This window comes from Camelus bactrianus, chromosome 30, assembly GCF_048773025.1.
Source record: "Camelus bactrianus isolate YW-2024 breed Bactrian camel chromosome 30, ASM4877302v1, whole genome shotgun sequence".
Lineage (NCBI taxonomy): Eukaryota > Metazoa > Chordata > Mammalia > Artiodactyla > Camelidae > Camelus > Camelus bactrianus.
Window position 1 is genome coordinate 6,191,254 of NC_133568.1, and position 19,254 is coordinate 6,210,507.

Here is a 19,254-nt window from a genome sequence, read left to right on the forward strand (position 1 = left end):
GTCCAGAGTGAAGATATAAAATCCATAATTTAGTACAGGTTGTGGATAAAAAATAGTGAAAATCCTGAGCTAAAGGATCACACTCAGAGAATGTCATCAATGTACCACTGTCTGCTTGAGGTGGAGACCCAGGGGAGAGTCCACTGGGGTCAGCTCTGGGTGCCAGGGGTGTTTCAGCATCCTGTCTATGTCCCAGTTTATGAAAAGTAGAGCACTGATGATGTCCAATAGAGAGATGGCGAAGTACCAGAACCTGCAAATAGAGAACTGAGGTTTCATATTGCCTTTCAACACTGATAACCTGATCCAAGTACAGTATTTTTTTCAAGTTTTGGCTACATATTCAGAAAGATATGAGCCTTATACTTTTTGCTTATCTAAAAATAAGGCAGGATTTCATAGGATTTGCAACTGGGTTAAGACAAACTTTAGGGATATTAAAAATGGTGTCTAGTTTACTTATGTTTTCATGGGAAAATGGTAAGTGTATACAGACTTTCACATTAAATTTTTTTTCTAGAACATGTACTTGGAATAATAAGCAATTACATTCTGATCTCAATACCATGTACTATTTATAGGTAGAGCTCTGGGAATTTAAAAAATCATAACAAAATCCCAACAGATACTCATTTTATATGACATTGGGGTTGTAACATGGGAATGATTGCATAGAAGAAAGAAACCTTCCAACAACCTTTCCTGAAGTGTGGGTGATGGAACAGAAAAAATAATAAATACAGAAAAAAAGTGAAAATACAGCTCTTAAAATATATTTAGGGAAGATGAAGTTTAATCATATAAAAGCTTCTGGAAGAGTGTGTGTGTGTGTGCGTGTGTAATATATAATGGTGTTAAGAAAGCACATTTGTGAGAGGTAGGATTACAGGTACTTCTATAAAATGTGGTTTAGTAGTGGTTAAGAGCATGGATTCGAAAATAAGACTGATCCGGGTCCAAGTCCTGTCCCCTGGAAACCTGGTTAAATTCTGTGGCTGAGCTAAGTTACACAGCTCCTGGGGCTACACTTTTCACTGTATTTGATATGAGTGGCTCTTGATAGAATAGTGTGCTGTGACAGTCATGATACACCTATCACATAAGAATGTTACGAGGATTACATAAGAAATGAGTATAAAAGTACCAGACTTACGCTCAGTAATTTCTCACAAATGATTATATTATTGTTTATTTTTGCCTATTTTTCTTGCAGAACTTCTAAAAAATCTCATACATTGTTTCTGTAAAGAAAAATAAAAATAAAATAGACCTACAAAAATACTGGGCATGGAAGTTTACTTTTATAATACATAAGGCAGGGTAGGGAGACATTTCTATTATGAAAAGCTAAAATTTTCCCCCCAAATTTTTCCTACACTGATTTTTTTTCCCATTATTTCATCAGAAAATGCCAAGTGAGGGTAAGGTTGATTTGGCCTATCAGCACTATCTGTGTGAGGTTTACGTTGAACGTAAAAAGCAGTACATTGCTTATTTGTAATCATATAGTATGGAGTGGATCTATGTAAATTGAACATTAAATTAAAAAATATTTATTCCAGTCATACCTCTTGTTATACTAAAAACCATAATTAATTATAGCTATAATTATTGCATCCCATTTGAAAAAATTAATTCCAGCCATAACTAACCCTTTGTATTTGAAAAGAAATGACATTTCGGAAGATGGTAAATTAAGAACAGCTACACATTCCTTGATGCCCCTCCCACTGAGAAGTGAAGGTTACTTCCCCTACCTTGAAACTGGGCTAAATTTAGTGACTATGTAGGAGAAATAACTTTCTGGGACTTCCAAGGCTATGGCATAAAGGACCCTGCAGTTTCTGCCCCAGCCTTTTAGAATACTCACTGTGGGGGAAGTTGGCTGCTGTGTAAGAAACCTGACTACTTGGGACCACTGCACCATGATGAAACCCGTGGTGACCATATGGACAGGCTGTATGTAGAAAAAGGGAAGGTGTGTAGGCAGCCCAGCTATGTCAGCCATCCTTAGGTGTCAGACACAGCAAATGAGCCACCTTAACAGACATACTAGCTCAGGAGATGTGACATGGAGAGGAACTGAAGAATCTAACCAACAGCCAGAGTGAAATCTAGACATATGGCTCCAGTAGAGGAATTCCAGCTATCTCCAGCCAGTCAAGCCATCCAAGGTGAGGCCCTGTACATCTTAAAGAAACGCACCACCCCCATTGTATTCTGCCCAATTCCTGACCCACAAATGATGACTACAACGGAAGGTATTGGTTTATGCCTCTAAGTTTTAGGGAGGTTTGATATGCAGAAATAGATAACCAGAATAGAACCCATATTTATAAATCAGAGACACTTCAGTTAGATTTACTACTAATCTATGTAACTGTCCTTCTTTCCCATGAATCACACACTCCTAAACCAGTCATTTACCAAAACTGAGCCAAGTGTATAGTCACAAAAACTTGCTACATGGGTGATCACAACATTAGCAGCAAACTAAAGAAAAGATCCAACATACTTTTTTTTTTCAGAGTATCAGTCCTTGCCACGTGTTCTTAACCAAGCAAACTCATGAGCTACCCTTCCATCTGGAGGCAGTTTTGCACCAAAACCTGCAGCTGGGAACATTCTATCACTGTCACAATCATGAACGGTCTCCCCCACTGCTGTCAGCGCCGCACCGCAGGCATGCAGTTGACAAGGATTCGTGTAGTGGAGAGAAGTGGGCTGGGAAGGTTGCCTGACGCAGAAAAAATATTTCAAACGTAAGTGATCAGGCCAAAGATGTAATTTTTGGACACTTTTCTTGATGTCTATTTCAGGTTGAAGTACTAAAAATTATGTTTTTTTGCCTACATTCATAGTATGTTAAATAGTTTCTCTTGGATACAGATTGACAGTGGTATTTACTATATTAGACCAGACATGTAGAAAGTTTCTCAAATATATGCTAAGCATATGCAGCTTTTTCTCAAAACATTTCTCCTCATTGTCAATGCCATAGGCTATTCTTGTTTCAGCCTCAGAAGAAGGATAAGAGGACTTTTGTTAATCTTGTTTTATTGTAATCTTTGTTTAAAACTTTGGGTGCCTTTGGCTTGACTATGCCTGTAGTCGAAGGCCCCAACTGATTTAATGGGCTTCAGTTATTCTGAAGCCTTCTTAAAGTTGTATCACAAATAGAAACTTACTAGCTGATAAACCATATCTTAATTTAATCACTTAAAAGAGAAGAGCATAATGACTTTGAAATTCTTGCTAATTAAATACCAAGATCTGAAAAAAATTACTCAGTTTCTAACTAGATATTAAGCTAGGAGCCCAAAGCCTCGACGTCAAATCTTGCCATTTCCAGGACAACAACTACAAAAGCCTGTAATAAACCCTACCACAGTGTTTGCTGGAAAGACAAAATAAGATTATGTATGAGGAAGTGATTAAAAATTATAGAGCACCATAGAAATATAAAGTTTAGCTACTACTGCTATTATTGTCTGGGTCATCCACAAGGCTCTGAATTTTCAGTATGCTCTGTTGTGGGATATTGCATTTGAATAAAGATGAATTTGAGAGAGAAACTAATACATGTGCTACCACTTAAACACACAGATTCACATTCACTTGCCTTAATTACCAGCACAAAGGCGGCCTTAAAGTCCACTTCGTTTCTTAAGTGAAGATGAAATTAAATGGGACTTGTCACAGCTCATTAAGTTCAATTCTACATTAAAATACTGCCTGAAGAAGGAAAGCCTCAAGGCATAGTTCTTTTTTGACAGGGAAAAAAATTATTTTGATTCTCCCCCAGAACTTTCCCACTTAGGGCCTCCCCTTTCATATTCTCTCATACTGTCTTGCTGTTACTATGTGAGGAAAATAAGCAGTTCGTGCTTCTAATCTTGAAATCTTGATCTTGCCTTTCCAACGAATCACTAAAAACCAGATACAGAGTTGAGATCATTTCTGGCAGAGGCAACAAAAAAGCATTTTTTTTTTTAAATCCCAGAAAGCCTGGTGCATCTGTTTTGTTTGGTGACTGTGGTATAAGGCATGGAAAGAGAGGGGTCACAAAATGATAAAATCAGAGCTAGACAGATGTGCGGGGTTGTAATCCAGTTAACTAAACTGACACACTCTTTGCTTAAAATTCCTATTTGTTTATAATGTTTCACTATGCCAAGAGATTTGGGGAAAAAGAGTGGAAAGTCAGGCTTAAAATGGTTTTCTAATTAATCTGTATTTAGTGACTACTCTATGTTCAGCTCTATAAAAATATTTTTGGATTTCCAGTCTCTTTGAAGAGACAGGTCATGCAAATGAGCAACTAAAAATGACCCCAGGGAACCTAGCAGCTATTGTGTGTCAGTGGCAGGGAGCTGCGAGGCTCATTGGGGCCGAGTGGATGAGGCCTGGGGCTTTCTTCACAGGAGGAAAATGACAGTCTGTAGGCAGCAAGTGTCTAACACGCTCCATTTCCTAATAGAGCTGTAGACGAGGGTTTCAGGATGACATGACATTCTGGTTGCTTAAGGGTCCTCACTGTGCATGAGAATTTGGAATCTGTTTTCCCCATTCATCTGCCAGTCAGAGGAATGTGAAAAAGTTTTATAGATATTTGGTCATGTTAGTGGTGGAGTGAAGAGTTTCATGAAGACTTGAGAAACACAGAGGATGAAAAAGCAGACAAAACCAAATTGAAATGCATGATTCTGCCCTCAGACACTTACAGTGTGAGCTGTTGTGGATGCAGAATTATGCATTTTCCAAATCTGCAGACGTCAATAAGCCCATTTCACAAATAATAATAATTATAAAAACAATGATGTTACCCTAAAAGAGTACTCAGATTTCAGAACAGTCTCTAATTTTAAATGAATCTGACATTGCCCTCATCAATAATACTCAGTTATTCAATGTTTCACATTAAGGATCACTGAATAAACATCTTTGATTGCCAATTGTATCAGACTTTTTTTTCTTTACAGTTAAGTCCTCCTTTGTGGATATTATTCTATTTAGAAAATGGAACTCTTCACTACCTCAAGTCATAAAATGTATTTTATGCTCCAGGAAAAGCATGGTGCTGCTTAACAAAAAGAAGAAAAAAAGAAAAAAAAAAAGTCTGAAAATTAGATTTTTATTTCACAGAGTATTTGCATAAAAATTGGACCTTGGCTTGAGAATGCATCTCTCTCACTCGCTCACTGTGCACCTCAATCCATAAACCTGTCTCCTGCAGTTTAAACACAGTGTGTTAAAAGTTGAGATAATGAATGAAAAGTTAACAAGCTAACAACATGGTTTTGCAATCAAGGTTATATTTTCAGGTAAATATCTACATCTACAATGACCAACGTAATGGGAGCCTACAGTATCCAATGCTAAGAATTAGACCTATAAAGAAGTCCCTTTGATGGGGAAGATGTAAACGAATTGTGAAAATAAATTTGTTTAATACTTAAATGTGTTCATTCTTAACTCTGTATAATTTTTACTTGGATTCATGAGAGAAGAAATACTATTTTCAGAATTTTTTATTGTTACTTTTTGTGAGATGAAACAAAGAGATTAAAATTTCAAATGCAATTCAAGAATTTCCTTCTATGAGTTTCATCACAATCTGTTAGTCCCACATATTCCACACCAGTCACCTGTTTCACACCCTTTGTCTATTCTCATTCTCCCACATCATGTTGTACAGCACAAGGAAAACAGTTTATAGAATTAATGTAGAGAGCAAAATTAATATAGGAAAGCCTCAACTAACTTTATTTTGGATGGCCCACAGCTAGCCAGAGGGCCAATTTAATTGCTGTTACTCAAGTTTTATGTCGGAGATACAATAATTCTTTCCCCTAAACCTGAAAATGAAACACTAATAAAATAAAAGTTTCTGTGGTTTCAGAAAAAGGTACTATGAAGAGTAGTACTGAATAGTACTGAGTTGTTTAACAGTTTCCAGATTTTATTTTAGTTGCAAGAGACTAGAAGTTCCAACTGATGTTATTCACAAGAGATTCAACAGCCATTATTGAAACTATAATAATTGTCAATTGTTATAATTAATTCTAATTTGAAATGAGTGTAGTCCATTATATTCAATTTGACTATTATTCAGAAATTCTGTGTAATTATGTGTCTTCTTTTAATATGATTTTCCATCATTGCAGTGCATTTATCTACTTGGAAAGTTGAGATTTCTTAATAGTAAGGGATGAAAACTTACAATCTCTAAAAATATCAATAAGAAATCTATCAAGAAAAACAAAGTAATTTACTGAAATGTCTGGAATAGATGCAGCTACATTTCCACATTGGGTTTCATGTTTTCCATTTCAAATTGCTACAATTTCTTACTGTCGTACCTATATGAGATTTTTAAGAAAGGTAAGAACATAACACTCTGTTCCTCATCTCTTACAGAGTCCAACAGGAATTCTAGGAAGTAAATATCCTAATCAATCCCCATAACTCACAGTTAAAGTTTAAATCTTCACAAATATCTAATAGTAAAATTCTGAAAAGTTCTACATGGCAAAGCATCGCTTTCCCTTAGGCTGAGTAAATTAAACTGTATTCTTGACTAGCAGCAATACCACTCATACAAAGACTCAAAGTTAACAGTACAACAAGGAATAAACTTCATTAGTTTTAGAAAGAAAGTAAATTATCCATGTGAATGTCACTCATGAGAAAAAGAGGGAGAAGGAGACAGGGGTGAGCAGAAGGGAAAAGGGGCCAATGGAGAGATGGGTAGAGTTAGTTCCCATGAAGCACTTAGCTGTCAGCAGATGTTAGCTATTATTATATGCAAATTACACTGTATAGTAAGTTAATAGGTGGGAGTAAGTTTTCTGAGGGAATATAAACAGTAACATCAGAGTGAAGGAAAATAAATACCATTAAGGTCATAAAAGAACCTAAGGAGACTCATGTAAACTATAGGAAACTGAAGTGATTAGGAGTGTCGTGATAGAGTCAGATATCCTCATGGTATTATTAATAAAAATCAGAATTTAAATTTTGTGCCCAATTGCTTATAACAAGTCCTTAAGAGCAAAGACACATAAATACCCATAAAGACACATAATACAGTAATTAGTTTGCTTCTTGACTTGGATTCCATTATCAAAAAGGGTAATATATTAATAACCTTATAAAATTCATATTATAAACAGGAATGAATAATAGGTAAAAGTGTAGTTGCAATTTATTTAAAAGATACATTTATTGTTTACATCTTCATGTAAAATGAATTATATGCAGATATTTTCATGTCTTTTTCAGATAATGTTTATATATAAATTAACATAAGTCCAGTTAATTACATTTCAAACTCTTTCTCCAGATCCCATTTGTAGATAAAAAATAGGTTCTTATAAAAAGTCTTGGGACACCAGGATTGAAACAAAGTGTACCTCATTGGTTGCGACTCAATTTATACACTGACTTCTGACACAAAAAGGTCACTAGCATTTCTTCCAGCACAGGCAGTGCTAAAAGTAGGACACGTGCAAGCCAAAAACAAAACAACAACAACAACAAAACTTGGAGGTTGCAAGTAAATAGAAAAGAACAAATCTCACTCCATATTAGATCTATTCCTTTGGCTTTAACCCAGTGCCCTGTTTTCTAGGCTCAGTCTTGCCAGCTCTGCACCTTTTGTAAAACAATGTTGCCTTTAGCCTGAAATAGACAAGGGAGCCTGTTCTCAAAGCTCTGACCTTTAGGGATATTTACACTTTTCCATTAGCATAAAGATAACAAGTTACAGAACACAAAATAACACTTGTTTTGTTAGAGGTTCTATGGGGGCACCACGGCAAGACCTACCTGGACAGCTGCAAGAACAAAGAATTCCTGCAGCAAGAAGTTTGCAACAACCAACAAGTGTGGGAACCCCTCTCCTTTTTAGTATAAAAGGAGCCCGAATCCTGACCTGGAGAAGATGCTTCTCCAGGACATTAGTCTCCCATCTGCTCGGTCTGCCGGCTTTCTGAATAAAGTCGCTATTCCTTGCCCCAACACCCTGTCTCCTGACTTATGATGGAGCAGGAAATCTTACGGGACTAGGACATGATATTTTTCCAAGTGAAGATACACAGGACTTAGTATTACTATTACTATTATCAGCCAACATTCATGCACCATGTTACTTAATTTACTAGTAAAAACAGGCATCTGTGCACGTGATAGCATTATCATCCTCATAACGATTAGGCAAGACGCAAGAAAAACAATGTCCATGGAGCTCTGAAAACCCATCTGAGTGATTTTAGCCTGTAGGGGACATTCATCATGTCATCATAAGGTTCCTGATGTTCTGTTCCTTCCAGGACAGTGTGCAGGCTCCTGAATGACCACCATTTGCTAGGTGAGGACGAGAGTGACCTTTCCCACCTGCTCTGGTGTAAAACACAAGTTCTGCTTCCTCCGATAGAAGCGGTGCCCCAGGCCCTAAATCTCCACCCCCTCGAGATTAAACGACTGCAGCCCGACTGTATTTCCCATCATGCTACAGGATGCTGGGAGTCTGAGCCATCAGTCAACTTAATGTACTTCCCTTTAAAGAGGACAGGAACAAACACATTGGAAGCAAGTTATAGCTACAACTGTTGAGCCAAAGAGATGCGTATATGGGTCAGTGTCTCACAACATGACTAAATGCAAAAGAATCCAAATGACCTCCACTGTTATTTGTATTCTAATTCTGGCAGCCTCTGTGCTTGTACCCAGGGAGGCCTGCAGTAGGGGCCAGAGAGCATGGGGAGCAAGAGACCCAGTGAGTCCTTAAGATTGTGTTTTTTTTTAAGACATCCTTATACAAATGAAAAGAGCCCTGTACTTGTCAACATGTCTGGAACTGTTATTTGATTTCTTCCACTCTACAAGCTGCTTCTGAACCAGATCCGATAGGTGTTTCACTCATTCATCCCATTTGCACATTTATCAAGCATCTTTGATACTATAGCAGGCCATGTATATATATATATACACACACACATCTCCATATATACTATACAGCCTATTTCCCATGAGGAACTTAAAGCCCATTGGGAGGAAAGAGAAGGAAAGACCAGTGACAGTGTGAAGAGATAAAGCAGTAGACTCCAGGACAGTGTGTGCAAGGGAAGCAGGCAGATGCACCTCCTAGCTCAGTCTTACGGCTCAGGGAACCTTCAAGGAGTCATCATATCCATGCTGAGAGCCGAAGAATGAGCACCGAGTAGCTGGATTGAGAGAAGAAGTGTTTAAGCAGAGAAAACAGCATATGCAGAGGCTCAGAGCCATGGCTCCCAAACTGTGCGCCCAGGTGCCCCAGTAAACCCATGGGGGCACCACCATTTAAAAAGTTCCAGAGAAGCCCAGCCGTTCTCAGTATCTGCTGGGCACCATCACCATGACCAGCCCAATGCCTCCTGTATTTTTTTGCAAAGCTGGGTTTTCAGAATTTTCTATGACAAAAAGCAGCAACAGCGTGATCATCCAGGTGTAACGGGCATCCTGTCTGATCCCAAGGCTTGAGAAACTGTGCAGCCCAGCAGGTAAACATCCCATAAGTAAACAGCTGTGGTTATTTAAGAGGGAAATAAAAACATGTTTCCCTTCAGTTTCTGTGTGTTCTTTCTTCAAACAGTAACAAAGCTGTTAGGACATAAACACTTAATACGTGAAATAGTGAGGTCTTTCATTTGGCCTGTGGGCAGAGTAAAAAGTTGCCAAGACACCGAGGGCCTCAAGAAATGAGAAAGTGTGAGAAGCTGTGGTTCAGAGACCAGAGGCACAATACTTACAGCAGACATAAAGTCCTTTCATACGACTAGGACACTGAGGGCAAGGTGAGGACCGGTTGAAAGAAGATAACAGAAAGGCAGATGGGTCAAATCCCAGAGGGCCGCATAAGCACATGAATTAACTCGGCCTTAATACTGAGGCCTTTGGGGGGACACCAAGGAATTTTAAAGTTCTCCATTGCACAAAATCCAATGCCACCTACATTTTATTGAACTTTCCCCCAGTTCTCAGAATGGCTGCATTTCCCACCCATCATGTGGATGCCACATGGTTGACTGAGTCCAGCTGAGGAATGGGGATGGAGGTCTGGTGAGAACCAGAACCATTCTGATGAAAACCATTATGCAGTTTTGGTAGGATGACTGGCAACTTCACCTAATTCACTGAACCCAAGTAAAAACAATGTTAAGTGTAGAATGATTTACAAATCAAATTTATCATCATCTAGCATTTATTTATGTGTGCCTCATGTTCTAAAAGTAGTCAAACTACAGTGAATTTAAGTCCTGCCTCTACCCCTCCCATGGCAGGCTGTTAACGTCTCCTGTCTTCACTTCGTATCACTGCCAAGCCTCACACTCGGTTATTCTTTTAATCCCTAAAACAACTGTTGGATACAAAGAGAAGGAGCTCTATGGTGAACTCTGACCTGCTTAACTTCAAGCAGCGTTTGATACGTTTGGGACGCTGAAACAACGCATGTTTCCCTAATTTCTTACACGCATTATCTCAATTAATCCTCCCAACACATTTCTGAAGTAGGTACTCTCTCTGTCTAGAGGACAGTACACTGAAGCTAAGACAAGTTAAAGCAATTGGGCCAAGGTCACTCAGCTGCCAAGTGACAGAGCCTGAGGTTTGGACAAAGATCTGTCTCCAACATCCATGATACTTTCACCAAGTTATGTCTCTCGTGAAGCCTGGAGTTTATAGGGGTTTTTTTTTAATACCTATTTAAATTCTTATTCCAAAAGACAGTTCTGTTTTTATGCATTGCAGACATCAGCAGCCTAAGTTGTAGGTGTTATTTTGGTAACAAAGGTTTTGTTTTGTTAATACAAAACATCAAAAAGTGGCTCATGTGGATCCCATGCTCAGTCTACCTGCTGGGAGACTCGGGTCATTGCTCTGAGGTTCCCCCAAAGAAGCCAGATCCTGGAGATGAGACCAGAGGAACATGAGCCATTAAGTTACAGGTGGGAGAATCCTCTGAGCGATGTCACTGGCCACATGCAGTTCTCTGCATGTGACAGTGTGTCCAGTGGGCTCAACCTACCCATCATACAGTTACACAGTCAAAGGAAGGCAAAAAAACCAGCTAGCTAAAAATGGTTTATAAAAGCAGTGAAAGAAGTGAGAATTAAAATGTATAGACAAGTAACTGAAAAGCCAAAACACATGATCAAAGACCAACAGAATTAGACAATAAAATTAAAAAGCAAAGTCTACAATACAGCAAGAAGAGTAGAAGGATATTTCATTAATTCCCATCAAGAATCTGAGATCCTTGAATAGGGGTTGGAAAACTTTTCCTATAAAGGTCCAGATAATAAATATTTTAGGCTTTCTGGGCCACATGGTTCCTGTTGCTATCACTCAGCTGTGCCATTTGTAGCTCAAAAGTAGCGGCAGACAGCATATAAATTGTTTTCTAAGAAAACTTTATTTACAGAAACATACAGCAAGCATGATTTGACCTGCTGGCCATAATTTACCAAGCCCTGTCCTTGAAGGTCAAGAACAAATCTCCAGACTCAGAGATACAGAAAACTAGTGGTTACCAGCGGGGAGAGGGAAGGGGGAAGGGGCAACATAGGGGTAGGGGACTGAGAGGTACAAACCATTAGGTATAAAATAAGCTACAAGAACATACTGTACAACCCGAGGAATATGGCCAATATTTTATAACAACTATAAATGGAGTATAACCTTTAAATATTGTCAATCACTCTATTGTACACCTGGAATGTATGTAACATTGTATAGAAACTACACCTCAGTAAAAATAATAAAAAAAACAAGTCTTACATTCTTCAAAGTGATAATACGGAGCTTGGATATTATACTAGAAGGGAAATTAAAATGTTTCCCAAAGTTTTATATAATTTTCATAAACGCCTACTCTGTGAGGCAACCATTATTTGCCCCCATTTTACAGAAGAAGGATCTGTGGCTCAGAGACCTTAGACAATCTGCAAAGCTTGGAAAGGGCGGGGCCGGGAGCAGAAGCCAGGCATGCGGGGCTTTTAGCAATCAGGTGCTTTTCACCACGCCAGGAGGAAACGGTCCTCAAGATGCAAGGGGATTCTGTCTGCAATCTGTCAGGGGGCAAGGAACAGAAACTCACTTACACTGGCCCGCCTGGAGAAAGGACCATTTACCATACACACGGAAACTGCACAGGAACAAAGCGCCCCGAGTCTTGTAGGAACTGGGAACCCACTGGAAGTCAAGGTAGCTGTCTTTCTACGTCCATCTCCATCCCCACCTCCCTGCCTCCTTCCCACCATCCCTTCCTCCCTCCCTCCCTTTCTCACTGACCCTCCTTCCCTCATTCTCTCATCTGTGTTTTCCTCAAGGGTCTGCCACAGTCTCCCTGCTCTACCAGCTGATGTCCTCTGCTGGCTCTCAGGTGCCCACCTTCACATCCCCAGCTAACACATGAACAGGTACACCTGCCAGCATGGCACCACTGCCCTGATGCCATCCTCTCTTTCTGCTCCAGACCCACTGCTTATGCCTCGTGTCTCTGCTCCAGGTCTTGGGATGGAGCACCCCCTGGTCACAGCCAAGCACAGGGATTAGCCAGGTGTCAGTCAAAGACACATTCTTAGTCCCATCAGCCAAGGGCAAGGATGGAGCCAGGCTGTGATTCCCAACACCTTGACAAACACCGGCCGGAGCCACGGGTGAGAGCCAATTCTCTGAGACACTGGTATTCACTGCAAACATATTGACCATCAGAAAGAAAGGATGGATGGTTGAGTCTACCATCCAAGAGAAAGAGCACACAGACTGCAGGAGCACAAAGCCAAGCTGGAATCAGAAAATTACTTAAAAGGAGTGGGATGTGTTTATTCAGTTCGGGAGGAATCTGGAGGACTTGGCAAGGGACCAAATGAGAGCAATCAAAATAATCATACGGATCAAAAACTCCAATATGCAAAACCATAAAAATACAACTGTGGGGAGGGCTGTTCTTATCTTATGTGAAGGGATACTATTCAACAGTTGCAGAAAGCTGCCTTTTAACCCCATAAAGGGCAGACTCCGGGGGAACAGGAACGAAAGCAAGGGCAAGGGCACCCGTTTGACCCAAAGAAGCTGATAGTAAATTCCAACATAGGCTGTGAATGGGTGCAGCAAAGTGTCCAAACTGACAATAAATAAGTAGTATAATAGTCACCTGTACAAATAGTCACCTGAACGAGAACACAAGACATGTGGGGTGGGGAGCGGGGGGAGCTGGCACAGCCGGGAATTCGTCACTTCATACAGGGTTTCAGTATGGAGATGCTAGACCAGGAAACCTCATTATTTTCTCTGGTTTCTCTGTCCAAATGGTCCTTAGGAAATGGGAAGATAAATCTCAGCACAAGTTCTGCTTTTAGCACGAGCTTCCTCTCTTCTTCTGCTTCTCCAAGCCGACCCACACCTCTCTGCGTTTCTTAATGGCGTGCTGAGACCTGAGGAGCGAGTGTGGTCTATGAGGTGGCGTCTCCCCTACAAACCCGAGCAGGGCACATGAGGAACAGAGCCCTTCATGGTTACTGGGAGGAAGAGGTGCACCGAAGATGGCCTGGCATCATGGTGGCCAAGACGTCAAGGTGGGAGTAGAGGGGACATCCCCATCTAGTCTCGTTTCTTGATGTCCTCCTAGTAGAGGAGCTGACCACTGGGGGAAATCTCAATGCTTTAGGCAGTGAGTCTTAACAGCAGAAATATTTTCAGAGCTTTATAAAGACATATCCACCAGCCCCCTACCCACAAAAGTCCAATTCAGCACATACGGGTTGGGATCTGGGAACCGCCCATCTGTAGAGTCCTCTGGATGACTCTGTCATTGACTCAGCCTTGAAAACCACTGGTTTAGGGACACAGGCACTTTGGGCCAGGAGAAGCATCAGAAGAGTAACGATCTCCGCAGGCTAGCATGCTAGATTTGGAGCTTCTGGTCCAGGGGGCTGTCTTAAACAGAGCAGCTGGGTTACACATCCAAGAGGTGGCTCAGGAGAGGGCTGAAGGCAGAGCCCCACTGCAGACATCAGAAGAGGAAGCTGATTTCTGCACCAGGTGGGAGGAAGGTCTGCACGGATGTGGAGTTTCTCTGAAACCCTATGAGTCCAAGATTCAAACAGGGGTAGAATGCCCTGAGAACTCTAAAATGTTTTTCCAGGCCAACGTTCAGAAAGTGTGACAGAAGGTTCCGGCAGTTCTACTAAACGTTTACCCTAACGCGCTCTCCCATCTCTTGTGCACCAGCATTCGCTCCCAGACGCTCCCAGAGCATTTTGAAGAATCACCTCCCTCCCCAAATGCCTTCTCGAAGTGATTTTACAGACATGAGCTGCTTAACACACGCGCAACGGGGCGTTCATCTCTGTCTGAACACCCCTTCTCCAGATCTCCCTGCAGCTCACGCCTGACTCAATAAAGTTTGGGCCCAAATGCCACCAGGTCTGAGACACCTGCCTTGACCACTCTATCTCAAACAGCCTCCTATGCCACCTCCCACGGGTTACCTGCTTCCCATTCGTCTTCATAGCACATCCCACCACTTCATGACATATTTTTTTAATTTAGTATCCATCTCTTCCATTAAGATAGAGCTTTCTGAGATCATGGAGTTGGCTTTGCTCCCTGGTCATCTCCGATGTCTAGAACAGTGCCTGGCACATGTAAGTCACCCACATCTTCACTGAATGAACAAGGAATGTAGATATCTCTCTCTGTGCCAGTGGCTCGCTGGCTACAGGCTGTTATGGGTTGAATTATGTTTCCCCTACATTTGTATGTTGATGCCCTAACCCCCCGTACCTCAGAAGGTGACCGTATTTGGAAACAGGGCAGCTGCAAATGTAACCGGTGAAGATGACATCATACTCCAGCAGAGTGAGCCCCTAATACACCAAGACTGGCGTCCTTAGAAAATGGGAAATTTGAAAAAGACATGCACACAAGAGAAGGCCATGGAAAGACTGGAGTTATGTTGCCACAAGCCAGAGAACTAGCAGGGGCTGGGAGAGAGGCAGGGACAGATCCTCCCTGGCCCCTTCAGAGGAAGCATGGCCCCGCCAACATCTCAACATCTTGACTTTGGACTTCTGGACTCCTGGAGTGTTAAGACAATGAATTTCTTTTGTTTAAGCCACCCGGTTTGTGGCACTCTATTAGGGACTCCAAACTGAGGAAGTTACTCTCCAGGCTGAAGCTATTCACAGTCCCCAGTTGGGCCACTGAAAACCACGTGCTCCAGGCCATGCATCCTGTTTCAAAAAATGGGATTTCTGTGGAGTCTCTGAACACTGAGAAAGGGCAGCGAGCACCGGGAGTGAGGAGACAGGGGAGTGAGATGGCCACGCCGGGGGAAAGGCTCAGGCGAACTCACAGGTACAGGCATGTTTATAACAAAACCAGTCAGTCGTGTCTTGCCTGGACCTTTCTAACTCCAGGACTGAGGGGGAGGCCAAAGGAGCTCTTTGATCAACAAACACGTAATGGGGGCAGGTACAGCTCCGTGGAAGAGCACATGCACAGCACACACAAGGTCCCGGGTTCAGTCCACAGCGCCTCCATTAAAAATACATAAGTAAATACATAAATAAACACAAACCTAATTCCCCCCCCAAAAAGGACTTCAGAAAAAAAAGTACCAATCGGATTTTACAGTAACTATCAGCCGAGAGTAGCTCTCCCCCCCATCCATCAAGCCTCTGGGAGCAACATGAAAAGCAGTCTGAACAGCTGTGCCCTCCTCCTGGGTCCCAATGAACAGACTCGTGCCTTTTGCAAAGGGCGAAGGCCACCCATCAGTGTGAAAGACATGGATTCTTCTAGCATCTCACGAAGAGAACCCAGACTTTCAGATGGCTCATAGAGACACCACCCAGAAGGCAACTCATTATTTCAACTCAGATGTCTTCTCAGAGTACTCTCTTGTCATCTGCTTTCAAAACAATCCTGAAAAGATGATGTCGTTGGAAAAGTTGCCTGCCTGTTACACAGAAGCAAAATCAAAGTGCTCTTCCTGCTCACTGTGACTGTCCTCACACTTGAAACCCAGAGCAGCAACGTTCTTAACGCCCTCTGCAGCCACCAGCCCAGTTACCAGCTGGAGACGGCTGCAAAGACAGCTTCAGATTTCTTGTTTTTTTTCCATTTTTTCCTTATTAATTAAAAAATATTAGTGTTTTAATTGCACTCAATTTAATGTAATATACCTGCAGTTCCAACACACTTCATTGTCTATATTGCTGGAAAAGCACTTAAAAATATCAAATTGCATAATTTGTACTTGTACATCTTTAAGGTAGACTTATATGTGAAACTGTCAAAGAGTGGTAGCAGCATTGCTCTGAATATTGAACTTTAAACAGGTCGTCAACCCCTAGACACATACAGAGAATAATGGAAGTGGGCCATTAGTTACTTGAGTAGGTAGCTATTGAAAGAGGGGTTGGAAAGTTAATTCATATCTGTAGTTTTCAGGAGCAAGGGGTCTAGGGCCAGACTGCCCAGGGTCACATCCCAGATCTGCTGTTTCTTAGCCTTGTGTCCTTAGGACCTTGACTTAAACTAAACTGTGCTTCATGGTTTCCCTGTTACACAGGAAGACTACTAGCACCAGCGTCAAAGGAGTGTGGTGAGCATGAAATCAGGCACCGCACAGAAAGCTTTCAGAGCGGGGCCTGGAGGCAACACTTAGGCACTGGCTACCATAAGCCTTTCCCACAATATTAGTAACGACCACCACATGTATGACAGTAAAAAATTAATATCCCTTCACACTACGTTAGAGTGTGTCTATCAGCTAGATTCCCACCACACAATCCCTTCGGCATTTCTATTTCTCAAATGTAATGGTGGGTGGGGCTCCATGTGTTCACTAGAACTGTTGGCTAATCTGGAATTATCACTTTGAGAATAATTTTAAAAAAATTTTTTGTCCAACTATTTTGTTTTATTTGGGGGGGGTGGATGGAGAGTAATTAGGTTTCTTTGTTTGTTTCTTTATTTAATGGAAGTACTGGAGAATGAACCCAGGACCTCATGCATACTGAGCACTCACTCTACCACCAAGCTATCCCCCGACACCTCGTGAATAATTTTTCAAAACTTTATCAAAGCACATTTGAGATCACGAGGACAGCCACCTTAGAGTGGAGCCCCACGTCACTGCCCACTTCTGTACCTGTGGTTACAGGCATGCCAGTCCCAGGCTGTTACCCACGACTCAACTCCCCTGGGCTAATGAGACGGGAATGAAGAAAGCCTGGATACACAGCTGATGCAGTTACACCACACAAAGGCCAAGAATGCACAGCGCTTTGGGGCTCTCTGGAAAGAGGACAGTCACCAGGGACAAGAAGACATCATGTGACACCCGGGCATTCCAGAGTCTGTGCCCAGTGGTCCACCCAGGATTCCTGCTGGGGGCATCACACAGCATCACCCAGCATAGCAAAATCATGCTGACAATTTGAACGTTAGCAGTTCTGTTAGAAATATTATCTAAACCTATGTATTGGACTATTAGTTTGAGCTATCTCTTCACAGAGGCTGCACGTGTAAGTAATATTATAGTGAAAATTACACACATCTGTGAAAATTGTGGGAAATTGTGTGGCTTGCGAAAGGGGTGGTGAGATGTTAAAGCGGAAGACACTTAGCCCCCAGAGATCACACAGAGCAAGTGGCCTGCGGTCTGGCTGCGCCCCCTCCCCTCCCCCTCCTCCACTGCATCCTTCCCCCAAAGCGCCCCGTGCTAGTCCCTGTGACCAGGCTCTACCATTTCCCCCAAGTGGGAAGTCCTTACACAACTCTCAACCCCCTAACACCCATGCACGGAAGACTTCTGACTCCTGCAGGCAGAAGTTAGCGCTGCCGTCTTCCATTTCAGCAACTTTCTCTTCATGTGAAACCCTCTCTGGTCACATCTGTGTTCTCAGGGAACAGAAGGCTGCTAGGAACCAGAGCCCATCCACCTTTGCATCGCTGGATCCACACTAACGCACAGCCTGGCACCGAGCAGGGGCTCAGGGAAACGTACCTATGAGTGCATCACCGGCAGTGGGTCAGTCCCTCCACTGTGTGCTCGCCTCCATGCTGCCTGAACCCAGGGGAGCACCAGAGACGCGTGGCTTGCTTTCGCTGGGACTCAGGAGGCCAATCCTTGGCCCAGGGTGACAATGGCAGCAGAAGTAGATCAGGCCATTCACCCCAGCTTTTCTGGCTCCAGCTCACCACGTAAGAGGAACAATAGAGATGGAATTATACTGGGTAACGTATTCTAACCTCCCATGGAACAAGTAGTATGCTAGGCACTTTGCATTCTTGACTATCCTTACGCCATGAGACACCTGCGGTTACTACCTGCACTTTTGGAGGAGAGGAAACTGAGGAACAGAATGGCATGGCACCCAAAAGCCCCACAGCTCTTCAATGGCGGGGATGGTACGTGAGCCATCCACCAGGCCTGCCTCTCCCCAGCAGGCTGACTGTGCACCACCGGGACAGCGAGGACCCTCTCTGCAGCCCTTGGTGAAAAGCCCAGGCACGGGTCCAGAAATTCTAGAACAGAACCGATGTTTCCCTGTGGGGGAAGCCCCAACAGAGTCTAGGAGAGGGCAGCCGTCTCCACATTCCTCACAGTGGCAGTGACGGTCATAACAGCACCAAGACTGCTCTGACCTGAAGGCTGCCCTCGGCACGGATGCCAGGGGGGTGGGGAAGTGCTGTGGGTAAACCATTCCAAGATACTCACATAACACTTGGATAGTGAGAAGCTCTTTAACAAGACATAAAGCAAGATTTAGAACCGAAGCGCTTGCCTTGAAGTCTGCAGCATCAGAAACCGTCACGGGCGGCTCCCACAGGGAATACAGAATGAGTCTACAGAAGGAGTATCGTGTGCCCCTCTGCGGAATCCCTTCTCTCCCGTGTCTGCTCCGTTTCTCTCCCCAAGCTCCCCACCACCGACACATTGACAACAGAATTACAGGAGGTGTAAGAGAAACATGACACAATGACGGAGGCCGAAGAGAGCAGGCAAACTGGCCCCGGGCTGTCCACGTGCTTTACAGCCTTACATCCCTGGCACCCGCAGGGCATAACTTACCCTCAAGAAGCAAGACCGATGCAGGAGAAAACCCCAGCGAGGACCCCTTGAGAACCTTTCCTTGGAGGACTAACCTCATGTTTCACCGCCTTCCGAAGTAGCCTATTCGTAAGGGGGTGGCTCAT

General features: G+C 42.6%; 1 protein-coding gene across 1 annotated transcript in view; it reads right to left on the reverse strand.

Annotated features, from left to right (window-relative positions):
- Positions 1 to 19,254, reverse strand: part of LOC141575598 (uncharacterized) — a 108,092-nt gene that overhangs the window by 8,878 nt on the left and 79,960 nt on the right. The window contains exon 5 of the mRNA XM_074355172.1: positions 106 to 253. Coding sequence (XP_074211273.1) covers positions 106 to 253 — 148 coding nt within the window. The remainder of the gene's footprint in view (positions 1 to 105; positions 254 to 19,254) is intronic.